Source organism: Scyliorhinus torazame, chromosome 1 (genome assembly GCF_047496885.1).
Source record: "Scyliorhinus torazame isolate Kashiwa2021f chromosome 1, sScyTor2.1, whole genome shotgun sequence".
In the NCBI taxonomy this organism is placed as follows: Eukaryota; Metazoa; Chordata; class Chondrichthyes; order Carcharhiniformes; family Scyliorhinidae; genus Scyliorhinus; species Scyliorhinus torazame.
The window spans coordinates 34,972,622-35,000,367 of NC_092707.1; the positions used below are offsets into that span (position 1 = coordinate 34,972,622).

Here is a 27,746-nt window from a genome sequence, read left to right on the forward strand (position 1 = left end):
CGGGCAATTTCGGACATGCAACAACTGTCGGCCTTGTTAGTGATGCCCAGATACCATGAACAAATATTTTAAAAGTGACAAATCACAAGACAACAATATGATTCACCAAGTAGATTGCTTATTTTGCTGCAGAAAATGATGGAGCTCTTACAGTTAATCAGTTTAATACATTCCAGTAGATTGTGCAAAATGATAGCACTGGGAGAGATATGAAGGAAACTGCAAAATGCACCTGCATTTTATAGCACACCTGTTAATGCAATAACTCTCCATTCCACCTCCACAATCTAAAACAGTTGTGCACATGGAGCCAATTTAGAACAATAATTTAGTATGAACTTCAGAAACGTAAGTTAACAAAATGCTTCAAAAACTTGATTTTTAAATTACAAAGTTGCCCTGATAATTCAGCAATCTTTGAGCAGGTGAGTCACACTGTCCTGGAAGGCCCTGGCTTCATTTCAAGAGCCGTTTAGTTAATTTCACATCGGTCGGATTGCAGATAGGTTTGGCCAGAGATCTGTACTCCTGATCGCTACATGGCTAACCACTCTTATGCAAGTCCACTTGAATGGGCATCAGTGGAGGGTGGCAACAAATAACTGTGCAGGATTCACTCTGAAGGTTTTGATGAGAGTACCTAGCTGGTCACTTAGTAACATTGAATGTTAGCCCTGCAAGAAATCATTTCCTTCAAGATAGAATGGAAATGAGAAGAAAATTTGCAAGAGTGAGAGAGAAACAATGTCTGGAAACAGAAGAGAGCGGGACTGCTGTTCTTATACTAAGTGTCAGAGGAGCATGGCACAGATTAATGCTCGAAATTCAGAAGGCAGAAGGTAACTGGAGATAATAGGAAACATTGATTTTTCAGGGGCTTTGTAGTTTCGCTTCAAAATTAAGATTCCAATCACTATAAATGTGTATTTCAAAACAGACTTTAAAAATTCTGTTCTTTACCTGGCTGGTGTAGAGAACAAGCTGAACCAGCTGCGGCATGAGTGCATCTGCCATGATCAGAGTCTGCAGGTTTGGGTGCATCAGAGAGGTCAGCAATACTGGCAGCAAATGGCCCAACATAGTGGCTTTGGTGATCTGTTCCAAGCCCTTCAGCCTGCATTGAAGAATCAATCTTGGATTACAACCAAATTAGGTAAACGACAGCACAGAATTTTATACCAGAGAGGGGGCCCACACCTATTCTGGCTCTCAAAGATAAGACTTATACATTTTATTAAGCTAGCTCAGCATCAGGAACCGAATAGCAATAATATTTCAGGGTTAAAGAAGAGGCAGGGAGAGTGAAGAAGTTTTTTAAAACTTTTGATGATTAACCAGTACCCTTTGTACGACTGAGTTTTATTGTTCGATAACAGAATGTTTCACACACAATAACATAAGTCAGGCATTCAGCCCATTCAATTAGCTCAAATATTGGTTAACAATGGCAATCATCTTACTGATGAAAGATGCCTTTTCTCTACATGCCCGACTATAGTTAATCCAAACAGGCATCTCTCTTTAATTGACTTGGCAGCAATTGATCGCCCTCATTTCTGAACGTTTCCTGGATGTATCTTTTACTGCTCAGCTCGTACTGAAAGGTTGCATTTTCTTGTTCTGAACTTCCCCACTACAGGAAATATTTAAAAATCATCCATCACCACCACTGTCTTTCTCCACGCCAGCTGGATTAATCCAAGTTTTTCAAGTGGTTTATCATAAGTTAGCCCAGTTATCTCAATCTTGAAAACTGAAGACGCAGAACATTAACCAGTACTTTCTCATCCAAGCTGCTGGTTGAATTCACTCGCATTTCCAGTGTGATCTCTTTTAGACTCCGATTTCCACATCTTTTTTGGTGTGGAAATTTTCAGAAACAATAACCTGGGACAAAATTAATAGTTCAATGGATAAATTAAGGAAGGCCAGCATGGATTTCTAAAAGGAAAACAGTGGATAACTAAGTTCGAGTTTTTCTTTGAGAGTTCTTTTGAGAGACGCTTGATAAGGGCAAAGAACAAAGAAAAGTACAGCACAGGAACGGCCCTCCAAGCCCGTGGCGACCATGCTGCCCGACTAAACTACAATCTTCTACACTTCCTGGGTCGTATCCCTCTATTCCCATCCTATTCATGTATTTGTCAAGATGCCCGTTAAATGTCACTATCGCCCCTGCTTCCACCTCCTCCTCCGGCAGCGAGTTCCAGGCACCCACTACCTTCTGTGTAAAAAAACTTGCCTCGTACATCTACTCTAAACCTTGCCCCTCGCACCTTAAACCTATGCCCCCTAGAAATTGAGTCCTCTATTCTGGGGAAAAGCCTCTGACTATCCACTCTGTCTATGCCCCTCATAATTTTGTAGACCTCTATCAGGCCGCCCCTCAACCTCCGTCGTTCCAGTGAGAACAAACCGAGTTTATTCAACCGCTCCTCATAGCTAATGCCCTCCATACCAGGCAACATCCTGGTAAATCTCTTTTGCACCCTCTCTAAAGCCTCCACATCCTTCTGGTAGTGTGGCGACCAGAATTGAACACTGTACTCCAAGTGTGGCCTAACTAAGGTTCTATACAACTGCAACATGGCTTGCCAATTCTTATACACAATGCCCCAGCCAATGAAGGCAAGCATGCCGCATGCCTTCTTGACTACCTTCTCCACCTGTGTTGCCCCTTTCAGTGACCTGTGGACCTGTACACCTAGATCTCTCTGACTTTCAATACTCTTGAGGGTTCTACCATTCACTGTATATTCCCTAGCTGCATTAGACCTTCCAAAATGCATTACCTCACATTTGTCCGGATTAAACTCCATCTGCCATCTCTCCACCCAAGTCTCCAAACTATATAAATCCTGCTGTATCCTCTGACAGTCCTCGTCGCTATCCGCAATTGCACCAACCTTTGTGTCGTCTGCAAACTTACTAATCAGACCAGTTACATTCTCCTCCAAATCATTTATATATATTATGAACAGCAAAGGTCGCAGCACTGATCCCTGCGGAACACCACTAGTCACAGCCCTCCAATTAGAAAAGCACCCTTCCATTGCTACTCTCTGCCTTCTATGACCTAGCCAGTTCTGTATCCACCTTGCCAGCTCACCCCTGATCCCGTGTGAATTCACCTTTTGTACCAGTCTACCATGAGGGACCTTGTCAAAGGCCTTTCTGAAGTCCATATAGACAACATCCACTGCCCTATCTGCATCAATCATCTTTGTGACATCTTCAAAAAACTCTATCAAGTTAGTGAGACATGACCTCCCCTTCACAAAACCATGCTGCCTCTCACTAATACGTCCATTTGCTTCCAAATGGGAGTAGATCCTGTCTCGAAGAATTCTCTCCAGTAATTTCCCTACCACTGACGTAAGGCTCACCGGCCTGTAGTTCCCTAGATTATCCTTGCTACCCTTCTTAAACAAAGGAACAACATTGGCTATTCTCCAGTCCTCTGGGACATCACCTGAAGACAGTGAGGATCCAAAGATTTCTGTCAAGGCCTCAGCAATTTCTTCTCTAGCGCATTCAGTATTTTGGGGTAGATCCCATCAGGCCCTGGGGACTTATCTACCGTAATATTTTTCAAGACACCCAACACCTCGTCTTTTTGGATCTCAATGTGACCCAGGCTATCTACACACCCTTCTCCAGACTCAACACCCACCAATTCCTTCTCTTTGGTGAATACTGATGCAAAGTATTCATTTAGTACCTCGCCCATTTCCTCTGGCTCCACACATAGATTCCCTTGCCTATCCTTCAGTGGGCCAACCCTTTCCCTGGCTACCCTCTTGCTTTTTATGTACGTGTAAAAAGCCTTGGGATTTTCCTTAACCCTATTTGCCAATGACTTTTCGTGACCCCTTCGAGCCCTCCTGACTCCTTGCTTAAGTTCCTTCCTACTTTCCTTATATTCCACACAGGCTTCGTCTGTTCCCAGCCTTCTAGCCCTGACAAATGCCTCCTTTTTCTTTTTGACGAGACCGACAATATCGCTCGTTATCCAAGGTTCCCAAAATTTACAGTATTTATCCTTCTTCCTCACAGGAACATGCCGGTCCTGAATTCCTTTCAACTGACACTTGAAAGCCTCCCACATGTCAGATGTTGATTTACCCTCAAACATCCGCCCCCAATCTAGGTTCTTCAGTTCCCACCTAATATTGTTATAATTAGCCTTCCCCCAATTTAGCACATTCACCCAAGGACCACTCTTATCCTTGTCCACCAGCACTTTAAAACTTACTGAATTGTGGTCACTGTTCCCAAAATGCTCCCCTACTGAAACTTCTACCACCTGGCCGGGCTGATTCCCCAATACCAGGTCCAGTACAGCCCCTTCCCTAGTTGGACTGTCTACATATTGTTTTAAGCCCTCCTGGATGCTCCTTACAAACTCTGCCCCGTCTAAGCCCCTAGCACTAAGTGAGTCCCAGTCAATACTGGGGAAGTTGAAGTCTCCCATCACAACAACCCTGTTGTTTTTACTCTTTTCCAAAATCTGTCTACCTATCTGCTCCTCTATCTCCCGCTGGCTGTTGGGAGGCCTGTAGTAAACCCCCAACATTGTGCTTGCACCCTTCTTATTCCTGATCTCTACCCATATAGCCTCACTGCCCTCTGAGGTGTCCTCCCGTGGTACAGCTGTGATATTCTCCCTAACCAGTAGCACAACTCCGCCACCCCTTTTACATCCCCCTCTATCCCGCCTGAAACATCTAAATCCTGGAACATTTAGCTGCCAATCCTGTCCTTCCCTCAACCAGGCCTCTGTAATGGCAACAACATCATAGTTCCAAGTGCTAATCCAAGCTCTAAGTTCATCTGCCTTACCCGAAATACTTCTTGCATTTAAACATATGCACTTCAGGCCACCAGACCCGCTGTGTTCAGCAACATCTCCCTGTCTGCTCTGCCTCAGAGCCATACTGGCCCTATTCCCTAGTTCTCGCTCATTCCTTTCACCTTCTGACCTATTGCTCCGGTGCCCACCCCCCTGCCATGCTGCTCATTTGGGGTACTTGGACCTTCAAAAAGGTATTTAAGTGCCGCACAACAGACTTGAGAGCAAAGTCAGTTGATGGAGTAAAAGGAACTGTAACAACACAGATATGAAATTGGCCGAGTGACAGGAAACAGATTATGGCTAATGAATGTTCTTCAGGCTGGAGGAAGGTTTGTAGTGGAGTTCACCAGGGGTCAATGTTGGGACTCTTGCTGTTCCTGATATATTAATGACCTAGACTTTGGTATACAGGGCACAATTTCAAAGTTTGTGGCTCATATGAAACCTGGAAGTATTGTAAATTGTGAGGAGGATAGTGTAGAACCTCAAAGGGACATTGACAAGTTGGTGGAATGAGAAGGATGGCAGACGAAATTCAACGCAGAGAAATGTGAATTGATGCTTTTTGGTAGGAAAAACACGAAGACAATTTCAAACAATGGTAAACAACTTTCGGTCTGCGAGCAACATAGTACTCATCAGCATTCTACAGCCCACAAGATATTTTGTTGACTATTACCCATGTGTAGAGTTGCCACATTCCACTGGTTTCCATCCGTGTAACTTTTTTCCTACTGGTATAACTGAAGTGATACACACACAAAGCAGGGGCAAGTGAGGTGCGTGCTTTATGAACACACTGACTGAGAGAGCCTTGTGTTCCCTCTGCATCCAATCGAGTGTAAATATTTATTTTTTGCTTTACCACTTGGAAGTTAATGAGAGTTCTATTAATATATGAATGATTAAGCATTTTTTAAATAACTTATGAAATATTCAGTGTGCATTAAATCCTATTCAAGGGTGAACAAGCCCGATTTCAACCTTGCGGCCCACTGAGGTGAAGGACGACCACTTGTACAGCCCACTCACTAGCCGAGGTTGCCCAGAGGGGCAAGGTTGGGGGGCACGGGCACGTGGGGCACCGAGGGGCGCGGGACATGCTTTAATTCTAACCAATTACACCAGCATTTTCAGAAGTCATGCAAAAGATTTAGAGGGTAGGTTTCAATGAGGGGGGCACTGTCAGCATGATGACCCAGTTAGCCACATATCAAATTGGAAGGTTATACATTTGGAATAAAAACAGAAAATGTTGAAAAAAAACTCAGCAGGTCTGGCAGTATCTCTGGAGAGAGAAATAAATAGAGGGCAGTATTCTCCATTTGACAGATTATGTCCTCCTTAATCGCTACTGATTTGCACTCAACACGGGGACTGCAGATTTTATGCATAGCGGGGATTCCCTTACGAATCACGCTATCGGGCCACCATTTTGAGCTGACTGCCCAATGGACAGGTCCAGAGCTGGCCACACCCTCACCCCTCCAACCACAGGATTTATTTAGGTCACCCCCCCCACCACAATGTGAGGGTGACCTGACCACCTGAGGGTTTTGGAGTGGGGGGGTGAGAAAGCAACAATGGAGCATACCCTGCCTAATCATGAAATATACATGCTAGATTAAGATTAATAACAGTACTGACCTGTGCTCTTTATCAGCCATTTCACTGTTGATAACAGATGTGGTGACCCGTTGGAGTTTTTCAAGTACTTCATCACATCCTGCCAGGATTTTGGTGGCTAGTGCCAAGATACTGGTCTGGAGTTCCTTCATCAAAGAACAAAATAGCAAAACAAGTGAGTGGCACACAGTGTAAAGCTATAGCTATCCTTCTTACAAAAGGAAGCAACAGTGCAATTGCAACTCAAGCTTAAAAGTAAGTCGATGAGACAGGAGTTGGCATTTCATTCCATCAGTAGCAATAAATTGCAAACAGATGCAATTGCACTCATACATTGGTGAATCTTAAAATCAAATTTGTGAAAATTAAATCCTCTGTTGGCAGAGTTGCTGTTGTGACTCGACTCAGGCAAGCCATACAGTATACACACAGGCAACTGCTAAAATGTTTCAACTGGCTGAGGGGAAGAAAAGTAAAAAGCCTATAATCCTGAACCTTCCTTGTGGAAGGCACAAGAAGCCTCAAATGGACAGCATGGCAACACTCAGGAAAAGACTGTGGGTAATGTAACTTGAAAATCTGGTATGTCTAAACGTTGAATGCTTTTTATTAGTGATGCACACATTACATCATCAATATACATAAGAACTAGGAGCAGGAGTAGGCCATCTGGCCCTTCGAGCCTGCTCTGTCATTCAAGGAGATCATGGTTGATCTTTTGTGGACTCAGCTCTACTTTCCCGCCCGAACACCATAACCCTTTATTCCTTTATTCTTCAATATAACCCTTAATTTACCAACATGAGCTGTTACCTTGATTTAAATTCCTGAAAGTGAACCCTCGGAAGGCGACGGGCCCGGACGGGATCCCTGGTCGTGCAATCAGAGCCTGCGCGGACCAGCTGGCAGAGGTATTCGCGGACATCTTTAACCTGTCCCTACTTCACTCCGAGGTCCCCATCTGCTTCAAGAAGACCACCAAAATACCGGTGCCAAAGAAGAACCGGGCAACATGCCTCAATGACTGCCGTCCGGTGGCCCTCACTTCAGTCGTAATGAAGTGCTTCACCTCCATATGCCCAGAACGCCTTAATCCAATGCAATTCGCATATCGCCGCAACCGGTCCACAGCAGATGCCATTTCCCTGGCCCTACACTCATCCCCAGAGCATCTCGACAACAAGGACTCCTACATCAGACTCCTATTTATTGACTACACCTCTGCCTTCAACACCATAATCCCAGGCAAGCTCATATCAAAGCTCCAAAACCTAGGACTTGGCTCCTCACTCTGTAACTGGATCCTCAACTTTCTGACCCACAGACCACAATCAGTAAGAATAAACAACAACACCTCCTCCACAATAGTCCTCAATACCGGGGCCCTGCAAGGCTGCATACTTAGCCCCCTACTCTACTCCCTGTACACACACGACTGCGTGGCAAAATTTGGTTCCAACTCCATCTACAAGTTTGCTGACGATACGACCATAGTGGGCCGGATCTCGAATAACAACGAGTCCGAATACAGGAGGGAGATTGAGAACCTAGTGGAGTGGTGCAGCGACAACAATCAATCCCTCAATGCCAGCAAAACTAAAGAGCTGGTCATTGACTTCAGGAAGCAAAGTACTGCACACACCATTGTCTACATCAACGGGGCCGAAATGGAGATGGTTAGCAGCTTCAAATTCCTAGCGGTACACATCTCCAAAAATCTGTCCTGGTCCACGCTATCAACGCTACCACCAAGAAAGCACAACAGCGCCTATACCTCCTCAGGAAACTAAGGAAATTCGGCATGTCCACATTAACTCTTACCAGCTTTTACAGATGCACCATAGAAAAGCATCCCATCTGGCTGCATCACAGCCTGGTAAGGCAACTGTCGGCCCAAGACCGCAAGAAACTTCAGAGAGTCGTGAACACAGCCCAGTCCATACACAAACCTGCTTCCCATCCATTGACTCTGCCTACACCTCCCGTTGCCTGGGGAAAGCGGGCAGTATAATCAAAGACCCCACCCACCCGGCTTACTCACTCTTCTATCGGGCAGGAGATACAAAAGTCTGAGAACACGCACGAACAGACTGAAAAACAGCTTCTTCCCCGCTGTTACCAGACTCCTAAACGACCCTCTTACGGACAGACCTGATTAACACTACACCCATGTATGCTTCATCCGATGCTGGTATTTATGTAGTTACATTGTGTGCCTTGTGTTGCCCTATTATGTATTTCTTCTATTTTCTATTCTTTTCATGTACTTCATGATCTGTTGAGCTGCTCGCAGAAAAATACTTTTCACTGTACCTTGGTACACGTGACAATAAACAAAATCCAATCCAATCCAAATTGTTCAGCTTTAATATCAGTCACTTAATGGAACCATGTTCCTGTTTTAAAGTAGTTTTCCACTCGGCCCAACATAGACTGTGTGACCTCAACACCATTTTGAAGTGGCTTCTGCCGTTACTTGACCCTTCCGTCTTGCCGTCGACCCTTCAGTTGCAGACTCTCCCTGACCCTCCCTCTCACCACCTCGACAGCTCACAGCTTACCTCCTGCAAGTGAAAGCTGCTCTTCCTGCTTCTCGCCACTCAACTCCAGAGCCCTTGCTCACAGTAAGGGTATGGGGTGGAAAAGCAGCAAAAGGAAAGGTCCGCCATGATTTGGAGGATCAGGAGGCGGCAGAGCCCACGAATCGGCAGGTCAGCAAGAGGAAAGGTCTGTCAAAGAGTGGAATGTGTGGGCAACACGGTGGCGCAGTGGTTAGCACTGCTGCCTCAGTGCCAAGGACCCGAGTTCGATCGCGGCCCCGGGCCACCGTCCACGTGGAGTTTGCACAGTCTCCCCGTGTCTGCGTGGGTCTCAACCCCACAACCCAAAGATATGCAGGTTAGGTGGATTGGCCACACTAAATTGCCCCTTAATTGGAAACTGTACTTTAAAAAATTAATTTTTTTTTTTTAAAAAAGGAGTGGAATGTGTGGCAAGCAGGAGGTGCAGCGAGCAGGATTGGCAGTGGTCAAGAATGGCAGTGAACAAGCAGAAACTAAAAATTAGCCTATTTCTTTCATATATTTAGATTTATTTTAAAGGTTATTTCTTTACCATCAGAGGAATACAGGAATGTACAGCATTGCAACCTAGATGATATAATATTTTATTGTTTTTCTTGTAAGGATCCTCCATTAATCTATGTTTGTCTGTTGATTTTTCCCTTTTCATTTGTTATTTTGCTATTTCAATTTTTGTACATGGACAATTAATGTGCCCAAGCCTTTAAGATGGACTTCACCTTTAATTCAAGTGGCTCGTAAATTGAGGTTTAACCTATGACCAGAGGTAAGGCAGGTTGCAAGAAACGGTTTACATTTCAGATCAGCAGATTCCAAGCAGATCAGTGCTCACATCTTGATAGACCTGGCTGTTGGCCAATGGACTGATTTGAATTCCCGGGTCACGTCAACGGATCGTGCTGATTGGTCGGATTTATTCTATACTGTTCCTTCCTCTGTGAGACTGTTTTCTCTTTTAGTTTAGTTTCTGGGATCAGAGCTGGGCACAACTACTCTGGTTCGCGTTCTGAGTTGTTTAAACCTCTCTCTGATAATCTCGTGGGGACTTGTGCTCTTTCCTCAGTAAGGCTGGAGGGCATTCTGGTGACCCTGGAAACCAATTACATTTAAAATTCTGGCTGGAGCTAGGCTGAAGTGACACAAAGAGTCTTAAAAATTAAACAGGTCTGAGGCTGTTCCTTTGCGTAACGGCCCAGGTGAATAAAAGCTAAGGTGACTCAGAGGAAATCCTACTGTCTGAGAGTACTGGCTGAAAGCCACTGCCAGAGGATCACCTGAAACACTACACCAGTGGTTTCGATCCCTAAACATCCTGGGAGGACAGCCTGCTGCAATAGCTTCAACATAGGAAGCAAGGACACTTATCTTTCTTTTTGCCTTTTAAACCTTTATCATTTTTACCCCTTCTAACTCCTCTGTGCATGTCTGTCTTGTGTGTGTTTGGGTAGAGGTTTGGACGGTTAAAGGAAATAGTAGACTAGCTGGTCGTTATCCCCTTATAATTACTGCATATTTCAACTTTGTTTCGGTTATAAATAAACAGCGATTGTGTGCAACATACAAATCTGATGGCTATGACTTATTGAGCATTCAAGGGGCCAAAGATTCTGCAAACTTCAGACAAATTATTGGTTAATTCACTCTGGGATCTGTGGGGCTGGAATAGACCACGCACAAGTCCAGGGTGTCGTAACGTAAATTGGAGGCTAGGGTCCGGGACCTTGGAACATTAGATGGCAAATTTGAGTTACAGTGTAAATTAAAAAGAGACGTCAGGTTTGTAGCGATACAACAGGATGGTTCTGGAAACTGCTAAGCATTTTCTTCAGGTGGAAGACTGAACTCTGGTTTACTTAATGGGGCTTCACAAAGACCTGCTGGTCCAATTGGCAGCGGAATAAAAAGTAGATGTACCAATGAAGGCGAAGATAATTGATGCGATTGCTAAACATTTAATTTGATGGAGATGCTAGAAGCACAGGGGAGCCCACAAGGTGGTGTAGCATCAGAGATGTCTTCTGATGGGAAAATGGAGCTGGAGAGAGGTCGGTTGTAGTTAAAGCATTAAAAGGAATTAAACATAATGGAAATGCTGCCAAACAGAGAGAAATGAAGACAAAGCAAAAATAAATGGAGATGGAAATGAAGAAAGAGAAAAAGATACAGCAATAAGAAAAGAAATGGATTTGGAATTGAAGAAGTTGGCTTTAATGGGAAAATCTGATTCATTTACATTTAATTTAAGTGAGGACTTACTGTTTGCATGTTGGCAATGCTTTCAGGTACAAATCACCAAATTGTTAAATGTAGTAGACTGAACAATGTTTAGCTGACAGGTTTGAGATTCTGACAATTCAACAGTTTCACAGCATGCCAATAATAAAGTCACTTCCCACAGTGGCTGAATAGCAGTACTTAATACTTGACAGAAGTGGAACAAAAACTGAAAAACATTACTGGACCATTAACACATTATTGCCTTACCAAGAGCTTAAAAGCTTTCTATTGGCTTCCGGGTGCGGCTATGCAGAGCTAGGTCGCATATTCGGTAGCTCCCGCTTGGAACGGACTTTTGGGCTCTTTTACAGGGCCCCCACGGCATTTGTTTGACATTTCCCGGTGTGGGAAGAAGACTGCAGCATTCCCCTGACAGTGTCCCCCAGGAATGTTATGTCTTTTGGCTACCAGACCCGGCAGAAACAGTAAAAGATTTGGCTGCAACAGGATAAACAGGGCCTCTTCCAGCATGCAGGCGGGGGAAGGGCAAGCTTAAAGCTGTAATCTGACTTGACTCTATCAAAGGTGAATTCTAGCAGCAGAGGGAACAACTGTGAAAAGATCTACCAAGGCCATTGAAGAAGCAGGGACGAGGCTTCCGGTGGCGGCCATGGAGGAGTAGGACGCGCATTCGGCAGCTCCCGTCTGGAACGGACTCCCAGACCTTTTTCAGGAGTTTCCATAGACTTTTTGGGGGAGACTGGTGAAGCGAACACTGCCAAAAGGAATCCCTCTCGACTTCCTGTTGCGGCTATGCGGAGCTAAGCCGCACGATTCGGCAGCTCCCGCTACCATGGAATTTCGGGCTCGTTAGAGGAGCCCCAACGGAACTTTTTTTTTTTTGACGCAGCCCGTGGGGAAGGGAAGAGAGAGGTCCCCCTCCAACTTCTATGAAACGGACCAGAAGTGTAACGGCCAAAGGAGCGGCACTGGAGCAACGGGAGAAGCGAGGGGAAGAAAACAAAATGGCGGCGGCCAGGGACAAAGGGGAGCTGCATGGGTTCATCAAGCGCTGCTTCGAGGAGCAGAGCGAGGAGATGCGCAAGGAGATGTTGGCGCCTATGCTTTCGGCAATTGAAGGACTCGGGATCACCCAGAAGGCCCACGAAGCTAAGATCCAGGAGGTACAGAAAAGAGTCAGTCAGAACGAGGACGAGCTCGTGGGCCTGGCGGTGAGAGTGGAGCAGAACGAGGCGTTACACAAGAGGTGGGCGGGAAGACTCAAAGACCTGGAGAACAGGTCGAGGAGAAAGAATCTGCGAATCCTGGGTCTCCCTGACGGAGTGGAGGGGGCTGATGCCGGGGCATACGCGAGTACGATGCTCGAGGCGATGATGAGCACGAAGGCCCCTTCGAGGCCGCTGGAGTTGGACGGGGCACATCGGGTGCTGGCAAAGAAGCCCCAGGCAAATGAGCCGCCAAGGGCGATGGTGGTGAGGTTCCACCGGTTCATGGACAGAGAGTGGGTCCTGAGATGGGCCAAGAAGGAGCGGAGCAGTAAGTGGGACAATGCAGAGATCCGAATATACCCGGACTGGAGCACGGAGGTTGCAAAGCGGAGAGCGGGTTTCAACCGGGCCAAAGCGGCGTTGTACCGGAAAGTGAAATTCGGAATGCTGCAGCCAGCGCGACTGTGGGTCACGTACAAGGGCCAACACTATTACTTTGAAACGCCTGAAGAGGCGTGGACCTTTCTACAAGCCGAAAAGCTGGACTCTAACTGAGGGTTTGTGAGGGTGGGGGGGATGCTTTGGGGTTTGATGTGTGATGGTTGTTGTATATAGGGGGTCAATCACGCGCAGGAAATACTACATGGGCTGGGGGAGAGAGACAAGGCCGCGACAGGAGCTGCGCCAGAGGGGGCGGAGCGGGCTTTGGAAAGGCGGGAAGGGGAACGAAGGAATGCATGTGGATTGGGAGACTCCCACGCGGGGAGGTCAATGTGACGGCGGGGGAAGCCGGGGTCCGCAGGCGTCAGCTGACTTACGGGAGTGACATGGGGGGAGCAAAAAAGCTAGACAGGGGTCTAGCGGGGGGAAGGGGAGGGGGGGGGGGGAAAAGGGTTGCTGCTGCACTGGCCGAAAGGGAATGGGACACAGAAGAGGTGGTCGGGACAGGGGTCCCCCCTCTGGGGGATTGGAGGGTGAGGGAGGCGTGGACACGGGACTGGCCCAGAAAAGGAGATGGCTAGTCGGCGGGGCGTGGGGGGGGGGGGGGGGGGGGGGGGGGGGAGAGAGAGCCCCTCCAATCCGGCTGATAACGTGGAATGTGAGGGGCCTGAATGGGCTGGTGAAGAGGGCTCGAGTGTTCGCGCACTTAAAGGGACTGAAGGCGGACGTGGCCATGCTCCAAGAGACACACCTGAAGGTGGCAGACCAGGTCAGGCTAAGAAAGGGATGGGTAGGACAGGTATTCCACTCGGGACTGGACGTGAAGAATAGAGGGGTGGCAATATTGGTGGGAAAGCGGGTGTCATTTGAGGCCAAGACTATTGTAGTGGACAATGGAGGGCAATATGTAATGGTGAGCGGTAGGCAGCAAGGGACGTGGGTGGTGTTGGTAAACGTATACGCCCCAAACTGGAATGATGCAGGATTCATGAAGCGCATGTTGGGGCGCATTCCAGACCTGGAGATAGGAGGCCTGATAACGGGAGGGGACTTCAATACAGTGTTGGATCCAGCACTGGACCGCTCCAAATCAAGGACTGGAAAGAGGCCGGTGGCGGCCAAGGTGCTCAGGGGGTTTATGGATCAAATGGGGGGAGTGGACCCATGGCGGTTTGCAAGGCCGCAGGCTAGGGAATTTTCTTTCTTCTCCCATGTACACAAAGCCTACTCCCGGATGGATTTCTTTGTTCTGGGTAGGGCGCTCATCCAGAGGGTGGAGGGGACGGAGTATTCGGCTATAGCCGTTTCGGACCATGCCCCGCACTGGGTGGAACTGGAGCTGGGAGAGGAGAGGGACCAACGCCCGTTGTGGCGGCTGGATGTGGGAATGCTGGCGGACGAGGTGGTGTGGGGCACGGTGAGGGGGTGTATCGAAAGGTACTTGGAGGCCAACGACAACGGGGAGATGTGGGTGGGGGTGGTATGGGAGGCGTTGAAGGCGGTGATCAGGGGAGAGCTAATTTCCATTCGGGCTCATAGGGAGAAGACAGAGGGTATGGAAAGGGAGAGGTTAGTGGGGGAGATTTTGAGAGTGGACAGGAGATACACAGAGGCCCCGGAGGAAAGATTACTTGGGGAAAGACGACGGCTCCAGATGAAGTTTGACCTGTTGACCACAGGGAAGGCGGAGGCACAGTGGAGGAAAGTGCAGGGGGCGACCTACGAGTATGGGGAAAAGGCTAGTCGGATGCTGGCACACCAGCTCCGTAAGAGGATGGCAGCGAGGGAAATAGGGGGAGTCAAAGATGGAAGGGGAGCCACGGTTCGGAGTGCGACGAAAATAAACGAGGTATTCAAGGCCTTTTATGAAGAGCTGTACAGATCCCAGCCCCCAGCGGGGGAAGAGGGGATGAGACGATTCCTAGATCAGCTGAGATTCCCGTAGGTGGAGGAGCAAGAGGTGGCTGGTTTGGGGGCACCAATTGGGTTGGAGGAGCTGAGCAAGGGTTTGGGGAGCATGCGGGCGGGGAAGGCCCCGGGACCGGACGGATTCCCGGTGGAGTTCTACAGGAAGTACGCAGACCTGTTGGCCCCGCTACTGGTGAGGACCTTTAATGAGGCAAGAGAGGAGGGGACCCTGCCCCCAACAATGTCGGAAGCGACAATTTCTTTGATCCTAAAGCGGGACAAGGACCCACTGCAATGTGGATCGTACAGGCCGATCTCGCTCCTCAATGTGGATGCAAAGTTGCTGCCAAAAGTGCTGGCCACGAGGATCGAGGACTGTGTCTCGGAGGTAATCCACGAGGACCAGACGGGATTTGTAAAGGGCAGGCAACTAAACACCAATGTGCGGCGGCTCTTAAACGTGATAATGATGCCATCGGATGAGGGAGAGGCGGAGATAGTGGCAGCTATGGACGCGGAGAAGGCCTTTGACCGAGTAGAGTGGGAGTACCTCTGGGAGGTGCTGCGTCGGTTTGGGTTCGGGGTAGGGTTTATCAATTGGGTTAAGCTCCTTTACAGACCCCCGATGGCGGGTGTAGTGACAAACCGGCGGAGGTCGGAGTACTTTCGACTGTACCAAGGGACGAGGCAGGGGAGCCCCCTGTCCCCCGTTGTTCACATTGGCGATCGAACCATTGGCCATGTCATTGAGGGAGTCTAATAAATGGAGGGGGGTGGACCGAGGGGGAGAAGAGCATCGTGTGTCGCTATATGGGGATGACCTGTTGATGTACGTGGCGGATCCAATGGAGGGGTTGGTGGAGGTCATGCAGACTCTAAGGGAGTTTGGGGAGTTTTCGGGCTATAAGCTCAATGTAGGGAAGAGTGAGCTCTTTGTATTACAGGCGGGGGGGGCCAAGAAAGAGGGATAGGGTACCTACCGCTGAGGAGGGCGGAGGGGAGCTTTCGGTATCTGGGGATCCAGATAGCCAGGAGTTGGGGAACCCAACATAAACTGAATCTGACGAGGTTGGTGGAGCAAATGGAGGAGGATTTCAAAAGATGGGACATGTTACCGCTCTCGCTGGCGGGTAGAGTGCAGTCGGTCAAAATGGTGGTCATTCCGAGGTTTCTGATGTGTTTCAGTGCCTTCCCATCGTGATCACGAAGGCCTTTTTTAAGAGAGTAGGCAGGAGTATTATGGGGTTTGTGTGGGCGAATAAGACCCCGAGAGTAAGGAGAGGGTTCCTGGAACGCAGTAGGGACCGAGGAGGTTTGGCAGGAGCTACTACTGGGCAGCAAATGTGGCGATGATCCGCAAGTGGGTTATGGAGGGAGTGGGGGTGGCACGGAAGAGGATGGAGATGGCGTCCTGTAAAGGAACGAGCCTGGGGGCGTTGGTGACGGCACCGCTGCCGCTCTCGCCGACAAAATACACCACAAGCCCGGTGGTGGCGGCAACACTAAGGATCTGGGGCCAGTGGAGACGGCACCGGGGTGCAATGGGAGCATCGGTGTGGCCCCCGATCAGGGGTAACCACCAGTTTGTCCCGGGGAAGATGGACGGGGGGTTCCAGAGCTGGCATCGGGCGGGGATTGGAAGAATGGGGGACCTGTTCATCGACGGGACGTTTGCGAGCCTAGGGGCACTGGAGAAGTTCGAGTTACCCCCGGGAAATGCCTTTAGATATATGCAGGTGAGGGCTTTTGTGAGGCGACAGGTGAGGGAATTCCCGTTGCTCCCGGCACAAGAAGTTCAAGATAGGGTGATCTCGGGTGTATGGGTCGGGGAGGGCAAGGTGTCGGAAATACACCAGGAGTTGAAAGAAGAGGGGGAAGCGCTGGTAGAAGAGTTGAAGGGTAAATGGGAGGAGGAGCTGGGGGAGGAGATCGAGGAAGGTCTGTGGGCTGATGCCCTAGGTAGGGTTAATTCCTCCTCCTCGTGTGCCAGGCTCAGCCTGATACAATTTAAAGTGGTCCACAGAGCGCACCTGACGGGGGCGAGGTTGAGTAGGTTCTTTGGGGTAGAGGACAGATGTGGAAGGTGCTCAGGGAGCCCGGCAAACCATGTCCATATGTTTTGGTCATGCCCGGCACAGGAGGGGTTCTGGAGAGGAGTGGCGGGAGCAATATCTCAGGTGGTGAAAGTCCGGTCAAGCCAAGCTGGGAGCTAGCAATATTTGGAGTAGTGGACGAACCGGGAGTGCAGGAGGCGAAAGAGGCCGGCATTCTGGCCCGGCGAAGGATCTTGCTAATGTGGAAGGAGGCGAAGCCCCCCAGCCTGGAGGACTGGATAAATGATATGGCTGGGTTCATAAAGTTGGAGAGGATTAAGTTCGCCTTCAGAGGGTCTGCGCAGGGGTCCTACAGGCGGTGGCAACCGTTCCTAGACTATCTCGCGGAGCTTTAGAGGAAGGTCGGTCAGCAGCAGCAGCAACCTTGGGGGGGGGGGCGTCCTAGGAGGGGGGAGGGTGGATGAGCAAGAGATAACATGAAGGGTTGGGGAAACTGGCACGTACAGGTGAGGGCCAGTGTACAAAGCTGTGTAAATATATCATTTTGCCATGTATACATCTTGCTCTGCGCGATTTCTCGTGTTTTTCTTGTTACGGGGCGGGGTGTTATTGTTTGTAAGGGAGAAAAATTGTGTTAAAAAACTTTAATAAATATATTTTTTTTAAAAAGCTTTCTATTCAAAAAGATAGGCTTGATTATTTTCCTGCTGAATATAAACTCCACCAACACAAGTCTGCACACTCGAGCTTAAATTTGGTTTCTCAAATTGAATGCTGGCTGATATGAGCTACCACTTCGTGTCACCTAAAATAGATAAAGACTTTAAAACCCAAATATTTGAACTTGAGTGCAATTTAAAAATCTATTTTAATTGTTGGTGTATCAGAACATTTTAACTTAAAAAATAGGAGCCCGATTACACATACATCAAATATGTCAAATAAATCACATCGTATTACAAAACATAGAAAGCAAAGCAGCAATACAACCACTGTAAAAGACACTGACATGCACTGAATGGAACGGAAAGGTAGCATCTGCTCGGAATTAAATAAATGTAATTCCAAGGTTTTGAGTACTTGCACAAATTATGCCCAATCACACAATTAAGCAATGGGAGGAAAAAAGAGAGGGCAGCTGTTTAAATAACTACCATCCCGATTTAAAATTGCAACACAAAAATTATATTGGATCAGACATGCCCTCAAACTTTCCTCCCTTTGACCATGCTATAATCTTGCTCATGAAGGCAAAATGCTACTTGCAGCACTTGTCAAATTATTGCAATAAGATCAGGTAGTTGAGACATGTGGTAAGATTTTCTTCAAGATGCAACGCATCTTTGATGTGGGGCTTGTCTGCCAGGAGCTAAAAAAACAATTGCTGGGAACTCTCGTTCCATAGCCAGTCAACCTTATTAAAGGCTGTATGTAAAAATAAAAAGCATAAATGCTGGAAATCAAGCAAAAAAAGTATTTGCAGCTCATTCAGTTACTGAAACAATATGGATACATTTCAGATAACCCGGGTAATTTCATCTTAGCATCAGTGGTGGTGGAAAGTTTTAAAGTCTGGTAAAGATGAAATTACCACATATTCAAATAAACAAAAATTACTTCAGAGTTGCAAAAATGTGTTTCAAAAGGGAACAATTGCACTGGACAAATCTCCAAATTCAACAGCATATAACGTCGATAGCAGATGGTACATGTAGGTACATGTAAAAGCTAAGCGATAATAAGCCAATATAAGATCTCGATTGCCCCTGAAACAGACCTAGCTATACCCGCTTGACTTTTCTAATTTATGAATTTCAAGATGTTAATGCCATCTTAGATTAAATTACAGATAAATCTAATGTACCTCAGAAAGAGGCCATACTCGGAGTTTGACTGGTAAACCTTTAGTTTGTGTTTTCTATTAATTCATTCAGGAGATGTGACGGAGGCCAAAAACGTTGCCATCTCTAATTGCACTTGAGGTGATGGTGGTGAACCACCTTTTTTCCCCCATTTGTTCATGGGATGTGGCCATCACTGGGTAGACCAGCATTTATTGCCCATCCCTAATTGCCTTTGAACTGAGTGGCTCCCTCGGTCATTTCAGAGGGCATTTGAGAGTCAACCACATTGCTGTGGGTCTGGAGTCACATGTAGGTCAGACCAGGTAAGGATGGCAGATTTCCTTCCGGAAAGAACATTAGTGAATCAGATGGTGTACGGCTACCCAGTATGCTGTTAGGAGGGGAGTTCCAGGTTTTAAAACTCAGCAACAGCATGGGAATAGCGATACAATTCTACGTCAGGATGGTGTATGGCTTACAGGGGTAATCACAGGTGGTGTTCCCATATGTCTGTTGCCCTTGCTTTTCTAGTTGGAGGTTTTAGGTTTGGGTGCTGCTGTTGAATTATGTTCTAGTATTTATAGTCACGAGGTTAGATTGGATAAGTCAATGAAGCCAGAAGGGAATTGTGTTTCTGTAAAATTTTTAACAGAGCATATAGTGAAAAACTGTTGCCACTGGTGGAAGGATCAAGAACGATAGGTCACAGAGAAGCAATGGAGACACGTGGGAAACCTTTTCACATAGCAAATGGGTAAGACCTAGAATGCACTGCTTGCGTGTGGCGGAGGCAGGTTCAATCAAGGCACTTGAGGGAATTGATTATCTGAAAAGGAAGAATGCACAGGGTTATAAGTAGAGGGAACAGCTCCAGGTTAATTACTCTTTGGATAGCTGGGGCGGACACAACAGGCTGACTGGTGTCCTTCTGTCCAGTGGCAGTACTGCGTGATCACAGAATTCTTGTCACATGCTTTGATTGGGCAGCACGGTAGCATAGTGGTTAGCACAATTGCTTCACAGCTCCAGGGTCCCAGGTTCGATTCCCGGCTTGGGTCACTGTCTGTGCGGAGTCTGCACATCCTCCCCGTGTGTGCGTGGGTTTCCTCCGGGTGCTCCGGTTTCCTCCCACAGTCCAAAGATGTGCGGGTTAGGTGGATTGGCCATGCTAAATTGCCCTTAGTGTCCAAAATTGCCCTTAGTGTTGGGTGGGGTTACTGGGTTATGGGGATAGGGTGGGGGTATGGGCTTGGGTGGGGTGCTCTTTCCAAGAGCCGGTGCTGACTCGATGGGCCAAATGGCCTCCTTCTGCACTGTAAATTCTATGATTCTATGATTACAAATAGAGGGGATGGAAAATCAAAACTATCTTGTTCAATTACTGAAGATCCTCCCCGTTCTCTGGGCTCCATACTGTTTGCATGGTAATGGGCACGATTCAAAAATAATTCCCATGCAAATAAGAAGCTTAAGCCTTGCAGAAAGCAATCCATCTCCCCCCCACTTCTCCATTCCTGCCTGCCAAGCACTGCCACCAGCAGCGTGAGGAGAATGCTATTGGAATAGAAACCTGTTGTTTACCTGTACCTTCAATGTCTCTCCCTGCAGGGAGCTGTCACTATCATCATGGTCATCAGGTTTGATCAGGATCGTGTTACTGAGGAGATGATTCTGTACGGCCATCAAATAACGGAGGCAGGGCGATGCAACCTGTTTGGCGGGGGTGGGGTGGAGATGAGGGTGATGGAGGAGAGAAGAGAGATTGAAAGAGAGAGGGAGAACAGAGAGTACATTCAAACATTATGCATTTGTTTGTTATGAAAATGTAAAATACTGGAACTGTGCAAAAAATTAGGAGATAGATATAATCACCATTACCATAGATCGTGGCGTATAAGTTGACCTGGTGTACAAGGCGACCCCATTTTATTTGGCATCAAAAATCATGTTTTTTCCCATACTTGATGGAAATGTCAAACCCCAGCTCAATTACACAATGCTATACTTGCTCTAGTAGTCAGTCTCAATTTTTCACCCCAGAAATAAATGTTTTATTTATCTTATGCTATAAGTCAGTATGTGGGATCAAGCACATGAGAAAGGGCTATGTTGCGAAGATGATGCGTGGGAGTGTAAGACATGCCCACACAGAGCAGACCCCACACAGAATGGCGAGGGACAAATAGAAATAAGTCTTCCAGCAAAAATAATGAACGCGAAGTTGCGTTCAAGCTAAAAGGCATAACCCTTGTTAATTCGCCAAATGCCTGTGCTGTAGCGAGGGAATTCAGTGTTAATGGAAATCTGGTGTGGGAGAATGAATCCACCCGTAAGATGCACAAGACCAAATGCATCATGCAAACTGGGACCAGTCACTGGCTTGATCCTGAGAAGGATGCATCAGAGTGGATCCTGGATTGGGGGAGGGTGTCACATTATGTGAGCCCAGGAACAGCGGCACGAGCCCTGGCTCTGCTCATCTTATAATTCTTTACTTCAACCATTTGCATATTTAATTGTCTTTTCAGGACATGTGCTATGTCTCTGGATGATCCTGACTGGAGTTCTGCGAGCGATGAGGAGCCGAGTTAAACTGACTCCCTCAGAGTGTGTTGTTGTAGATGCTGATCTCGGCTCAAGTGTTTCAGGTCTTTGGTGCTCACCTTGATGAACCGTGAAGTATCCTTGAGAGAATGGTGGAGGCATAAGAGAGAATCCTTGCATTTGATCAAGCACTTTCCCTGTCAAAGGTCCACCTTCAGTTTGTTGAGATCCTGCTGCACGGTGTGTCACAAATCTGGACAGATTTGGGAGACAAGGGCCAGGCAAGGAGTGTCTGTGTGTCTGGTTTCCGGCAAAAAGTGAGTGCGAGTTCCCGACCGAGTTTGAAGATTAGCTGCCATGCTTTTGTAATCCTGATTTGGGGGCTGGGCACATCACGTTCGACAAAGCACAATGTATACGGTCTTCGAGCCCTGTGGTTGGTGGGGTGAGTGTTCGATGATCCTGTCATAGCTTTGGCCTTTTCAAGCAACATAGATGGTGTAATTAACCTTCAATTCTTCAATAATCTTGGATGTTACTCCCTTGTGATTATGTTGTTGATTATTTGTTGCCTTTTCTCCTGCAAAGGTGTGTGAGGTGTGAGCACAAGGGCAAAAGTCACCAGTTATCCTGTTCTAGCAAAAACCATATTAAGTCGATGTGATATGTGGTCTGTGCAGTTTTACTCCTTTCTTTTTGCATGCAGTTATCTTTGTGGTTATGGGAAGGGAGTGTATTTTGGACACCCCTCATCTCATTGATAGTGAAAATAAGTAGAGCCACAGCAGGGTGATGGGTGGATGGTTGGTGTGAAGCTGGGTAGTAGAGTTAGTTAAGTCCTCACCGAGATTGAGAATAGTCCCCAGTTAGAGCTAACCGTATTGCATTTCATTTAGCTTTTAGTTAATTCGAATTTAATCCATGCCTATTTCCATTGATGGCCCAAGCAGATTCTGCATTGTGGGGGGTACTGGGTTCCTTCTGAATGTAACTTGAGGTTGGCTTTTTAGTGAATGAGTAGTGGTGGAGCCATGAGCTCGGTAAATCCTGGATTGATTTGTTGCTTGCTCCTAGACCAACTCGGGTGTTTTTTTCTGGAGGGTTTGTTTTTCCTTCTTCTCTTCGTCTGGGTGCGCAGAGTGCTGCTTAGTGGGGAGGTGCACTGCTCTTGGTGTGGTTGAGGATGTGCAGGCCTGGCTGGAGTCCTGGGGGAGCTAGCTTTTGTGTCAGAGGGTTCCAGGCTAGGTCAGGTCTGGTGCTGTGGTTGGTATCCTGTTGCCGCTTGGAATGTCCCTTCTCGAAGGTACACATTAGGGACATCCTGAGAGAACTCTTCTGTGCACAGGGCTTGGGGTTTCTACTTGCCCACACTGTGATTGGGCCGCTTTTTTATTTGCCTGAGCAGTTTCCTCATTTGGCGTATTTCCCTTCAGCGTTTTTTTCTTCTTTTCATCTGGTTAGAATTCCTGGTTTGATTTGGTGGCCCACAGGAGGGGTTCTCCATTATTGTTCTGGGAACAGGGCACCCAATTGCAGGGTGTCTTGACTATACCTCTTCTCTACGGCGATGGGGTCTCCCCGGTTGAGACTGGCATAATCTTTTTTTGGGTAGCAGTGAGGGAGGTACATTCCCCTGGGTGTAGTTGAGGGGGTGCAGAATCAGCTGGGGTATAGATTTTGAGGTGTCCTTGGGATGCTGGCATTTGTTGTGTCGGAGTGTGCTGAGCTAGGCGAAGTCCAGTACTGTGATTGGTATCCAGTTGCCTCCTGGAACTTGGGATGTCCCTTCTCGATGGCACTTAATAGGGACATCATGAGAGGACTCTTCTTGCATAGAGGCCTGGGGTTGAGCCGAGTCTTGCACTTGGGTTGATATCCTGTTCTCTCTTCCTCTCTCTCCCCCCTCTCCTCTGATTGCCTATATGCTTTTTTTATTTGAGTGCGCAGTTTTTTTTCTTCTCTTTCTCATCAATAAGGGGGAGATCACCAGGGGAATACATACCTACGGGTGGGTCTTGACCCCTTGTTATCCTGGGATCCACTCCTGGTAGTTCTCTGTCCCTTTTGTTTGGAGGCATTGACGGCACGGATTATAATCTGAACATCTGGCTGCTGGTCCGCTCTGTATAACTGTATGGAACGGTTAGTTCTGACTGGGCCTGGGACTGGGATATGTTGCATTATGTGGATAGATGTAACATCCTTTTAGAACTGGGGTTCACGCAAATTTGCTTGTTTTTTTATGGCTGGGTATAAAGAATCTGTGATTGCACCCTGCAGGTGTATAGACGGGTCTGGGATTCAAGGGAAGTTTCATCATTGGTGCCTCTGGCACTGGAATGGAGGGAGTTGTATACTGGGTGCGCGCCCGAACATGACGCAACAAATTTATCTTGAACTCTCGTGGTAATTGAGAGCAATTGCTGCATTGGAAGGTGTGCACCATTTTACCATCTTTTCGTGGCTTTATCCTGTTCTCCCCTCTTTGGCTCTACTCTGAGATCAGTCACGGCAAGACACTCCCAAGGACAGTGAAAATGTTTTAGGGATGTCCAAAGCATCCCTGAAGAGATAAAGTATACCTGCTGACTCATGGGAGACTCTGGCTTGTGACCAACCAAAATGGACAAGGCTTCTTCAGGAGGGGACCCAGCACATTGACAGACTTCTTCGGGGACATGCAAAGGCAAAACTGCGTCATCGGAGGGCTCACACAAACCTCCAAATTGCTCACCTACCCAACCCTTCAAAAGCACCATCTGCCCCACATGTAGATCCTGCATTTAGACTTGGACAGCCATTTCAGCACCCATCAAACCAGAGTGGGAGCAAATCATCCTCGAGGGACTGCCCAAGAACAAAATAATTTGGTGTAGTCACTTTATGGAACAAAACACGCTAGTTTTTGCGACAGAAGACTAAAACTGCTCAGAACACCAAGAAACCTTGATATTACAATCACTAGCTTCTAGTGATATATCATCCCAGTGGCAAAAACACAAGTATCCAGTAACATCATACTGGCAACATAGATGGAACGACCACGAATGTCAAAATGCCCAGGAACCAAACTGTGGAGTGGAAAAGTTTGAAAAGTGTTCTAGCGAAAACAACAGGACATGAGAAGACAAGATCCATGGTGGTACTAGCCTGAATTGGCAAGATAACAAAATTAAAGCCTATGTGAATTTTCAAAAGTAAAATCATGCCGACTATCTCTGCTGCAATCTTTTTTGCATGTCCACGACAACAGCTGGATGGATGAGAATGGTGTCAAGTTATGGATCAATCATGTGTGGAATAGATTTCCCGGTGGCCTATCTAAGAATACCGATTAACATAGGACATGTTCAGATCCCATTTAATCTATGAGGTCAAGAGGCCCACTTCGCAGTTTTAGCAGGAAATCTAATGTCCTTATTTGAACCTCTGGATGTGTGCCCCAACAAACCATTGAAGGGTCATATTGGAGCTGAATGGATTAGGCGAATTGCTGATGGAGACAAAACCTTCACAAAGTGTGGAAACATATGCAGGCTGCCCCACCTGAGGTTTTGTGTGGTTTTATTATCAAATTGTACTATAAGTGCACAAAGTGTCATTAGACTATTCAAAAAAATGTAGAATACCCAATTCAATGGATGGAGAGAAAGCTGATTTGTTGAACAGAGATGGCTCTGAAATCAAAAATTCTGATCCAGAGTGGGATCTTCATACTGAAGTCATAACCAAAGTGATACAGAATGAATTTAATGAACTTTTTCACGAAAACAATGAATTTGGCATTATAAAAAGGTCATTCTGATTAAAGGTTTCTTTGCACAATTAACTAATTCAATAAACCGTGCCACTATAAATTAATATTAATTTTGTGTGTTTTTTAATCATGTTTCAAAGTGGGAATACTGGCAGTTCACATTTAACACTAAGTATACAAGTCTATCTCCATTTTAGAAGGATCTTTGGAAGCTTCAAAGGTTGACTTAAACACCACAATCTATGATATTTTAAACAAACTATTCAAGTTATGATTTAATCAAAACGCTATTATTCTTTCTGCACAAGATCACAATGTATTTTGTTCCCAATATTTAAAACAAATCGAGACAGTTCATTCTGTTTGTATGTGAACTATTGTATTATTCACTGATAGGACGTTCTATGAAAAATGCAGTCAGGGGTTTGTAACTACCAGTATGTTTATGATTTTGTTTAGAGCTAAAAATACAGCATTTGTTCAACATGTGGGCATCACCAAGGAATACATTATAAAGCAACCAATTTGTGGAAGCTGGTGGCATCTGGCAATTCCTGCACTACTCTAGTCTGCTCCTCCTAAGCAAAATTAACAGACCATCATACTTGCAGTTGTTCCTGTTTCATATTTTCCCCTGTACAGAAAAGGTTAATAGGTGATGCTCTGCTTTGTCTTTAACACCCTGGTACCCATGAGTCACATTTTGCAGGGTTTACCCTTTTCATCAAGCTCTGGAGACTGTGATACCCAAGAAGTCAGAAATGGTGGTGTATGAATTATTTTAAATGTGCTTAAGATAGCCCTGTAAAACTATCACTCCTGCACAGGACTAAAATAATCATCCAAGCCAAGAGAATTTGAATCTTATTTGCATTGTATTTTCTTTCCACCACCACATTTTTAAGTGTCCAAAGATGTGCAGGTTAGGTGGGGTTACAGGGATAGGGGAGTGGGTCTGGGTCGGGTGCTCTTTCAGAGAGTTGGTGCGGATTTGATGGGCCAAATGGCTTCCTTCTGCGCTACAGGGATTCTATGATTCTTCCCCATGCAGAGACTCGTGTCTTCACACAGCTAAGAGGATAGGAGAAGCAAGCTACAGAAAAACGCAAAACTGGCAGCTCTGCTGTTAGGCAATGGTATAATTGCACGAGACAGCCTATTGCACATTGGATCATCACACCAGTGAAGCAAGACTCTTTTACAAAGCACTTTAAGCTGATCAGCTAAATAGAGGGTACTAGCCCACAATAACTGAAGTAGTCTTATTTTATGCAAACTGTACTGATAGAGAGTCAGCAAGCCAGTGGGGACACTATTGATGTTCAGACTTAATTACTCACTGGCACTGTAGCAAGAAGCCTGAGAAATTCTTCTTTAGAAACTGTTTGGCACTTGATGATGAGAATGCAGGAGTCTTGCACTACGATCTTCAGGATATAGTGCAGAAGTTCATCATTCAGCCTGGAGCAAGGAGGAATCAAGAAATAAATGAGAAAGAAAATACAATATAAATGATGTGGGCATTTTGAAGATGTAGCCTACAAGCTATTTTTATTCAAGCCTGCCAAAGTCCTATCAGCTCCCTGAACAAATTTGACACCAGCAGTATCAGCATGATTTATGATTTACAGTAGCTAGCACAGTTGCTTCACAGCTCCAGGGTCCCAGGTTTGATTCCCGTCTTGGGTCACTGTCTGTCCAGAGTCTGCACGTTCTTCCCGTGTCCGCATGGGTTTTCTCTGGGTGCTCCGGTTTCCTCCCACAGTCCAAAGATGTGCAGGTTATGTGGATTGGACATGCTAAATTGCCCTTCGTGTCCAAAAAGAATAAGTGGGGTTACAGGGATAGGGTGGAGGCGTAGGCTTAAATGGGGTGCTCTTTCCAAGGGCCGGTGCAGACTCGATGGGCCGAATGGCCTCCTTCTGCACTGTAAATTCTATGATTCTACGAAATGACCAGCAACCTTTCACTAAGGCTATGTTATAGCAATATTAGAGTAAAGGGAAAATCTTAATTTTGAACGAGAAACATACAGTTTAAAACACCATGGACACAAATTTATAAGCATCCAAAATAAGGCGCCTCATACTCATACAAGCTAGTTGCCAGAAACCACACACAAATTGTCACGGATAAATATTGTCCTACTCGTTTACTGTATTATAAAAAAAAGCTCATTGAACAGAAGAAAGGCTGAAAATATCGCAATTAAACATGCAGTCAGGCCAACATTAATTATAATACAGGAATAGAACAAGATCCCCTTTAAGACAGAGAATCTTTGAGTGGTCAGGAGGCATACAACAAACATGGATGTGCGCTCGAGCTGGTTGCACTATGCCGAGGAAATATGGAAAATGTGGTAGCCAGCTTGGAATATTTGAATGTCATCTTGTCATTTAAAATAATGCATTAAAACAGCGAATATAAAATTTAATGCTGTTACTAGTCAATCCAATAAGGTTCAATATTAAAAATTCTATTGTATGAATCATGAGAGGAACTATTGGTGCTGCACTAACAATCATTTGTTGCAACAGTAACCTGGGAAGATATTTTCCAAGCAGCTTTGGACTTCAGCAAGTTCCTAGGATTTCATGTCTGGTAAGTAAACGTTTGGTGGATTTACTACATTTTTGATCCTGAAGAATCAAAGATTCAAAATGTTTAGGCTTCAGACTGGTGAGAG

General features: G+C 46.4%; 1 protein-coding gene across 1 annotated transcript in view; it reads right to left on the bottom strand.

The window, feature by feature from the left end:
* The window catches only part of LOC140397295 (probable E3 ubiquitin-protein ligase HECTD4), a 561,188-nt gene that overhangs the window by 260,210 nt on the left and 273,232 nt on the right, over positions 1–27,746 (bottom strand). Inside the window, 4 exon segments of the mRNA XM_072486148.1 lie at positions 961–1,114; positions 6,503–6,627; positions 20,338–20,466; positions 26,398–26,518. Of these exon segments, the coding sequence (XP_072342249.1) occupies positions 961–1,114; positions 6,503–6,627; positions 20,338–20,466; positions 26,398–26,518 (529 nt within the window).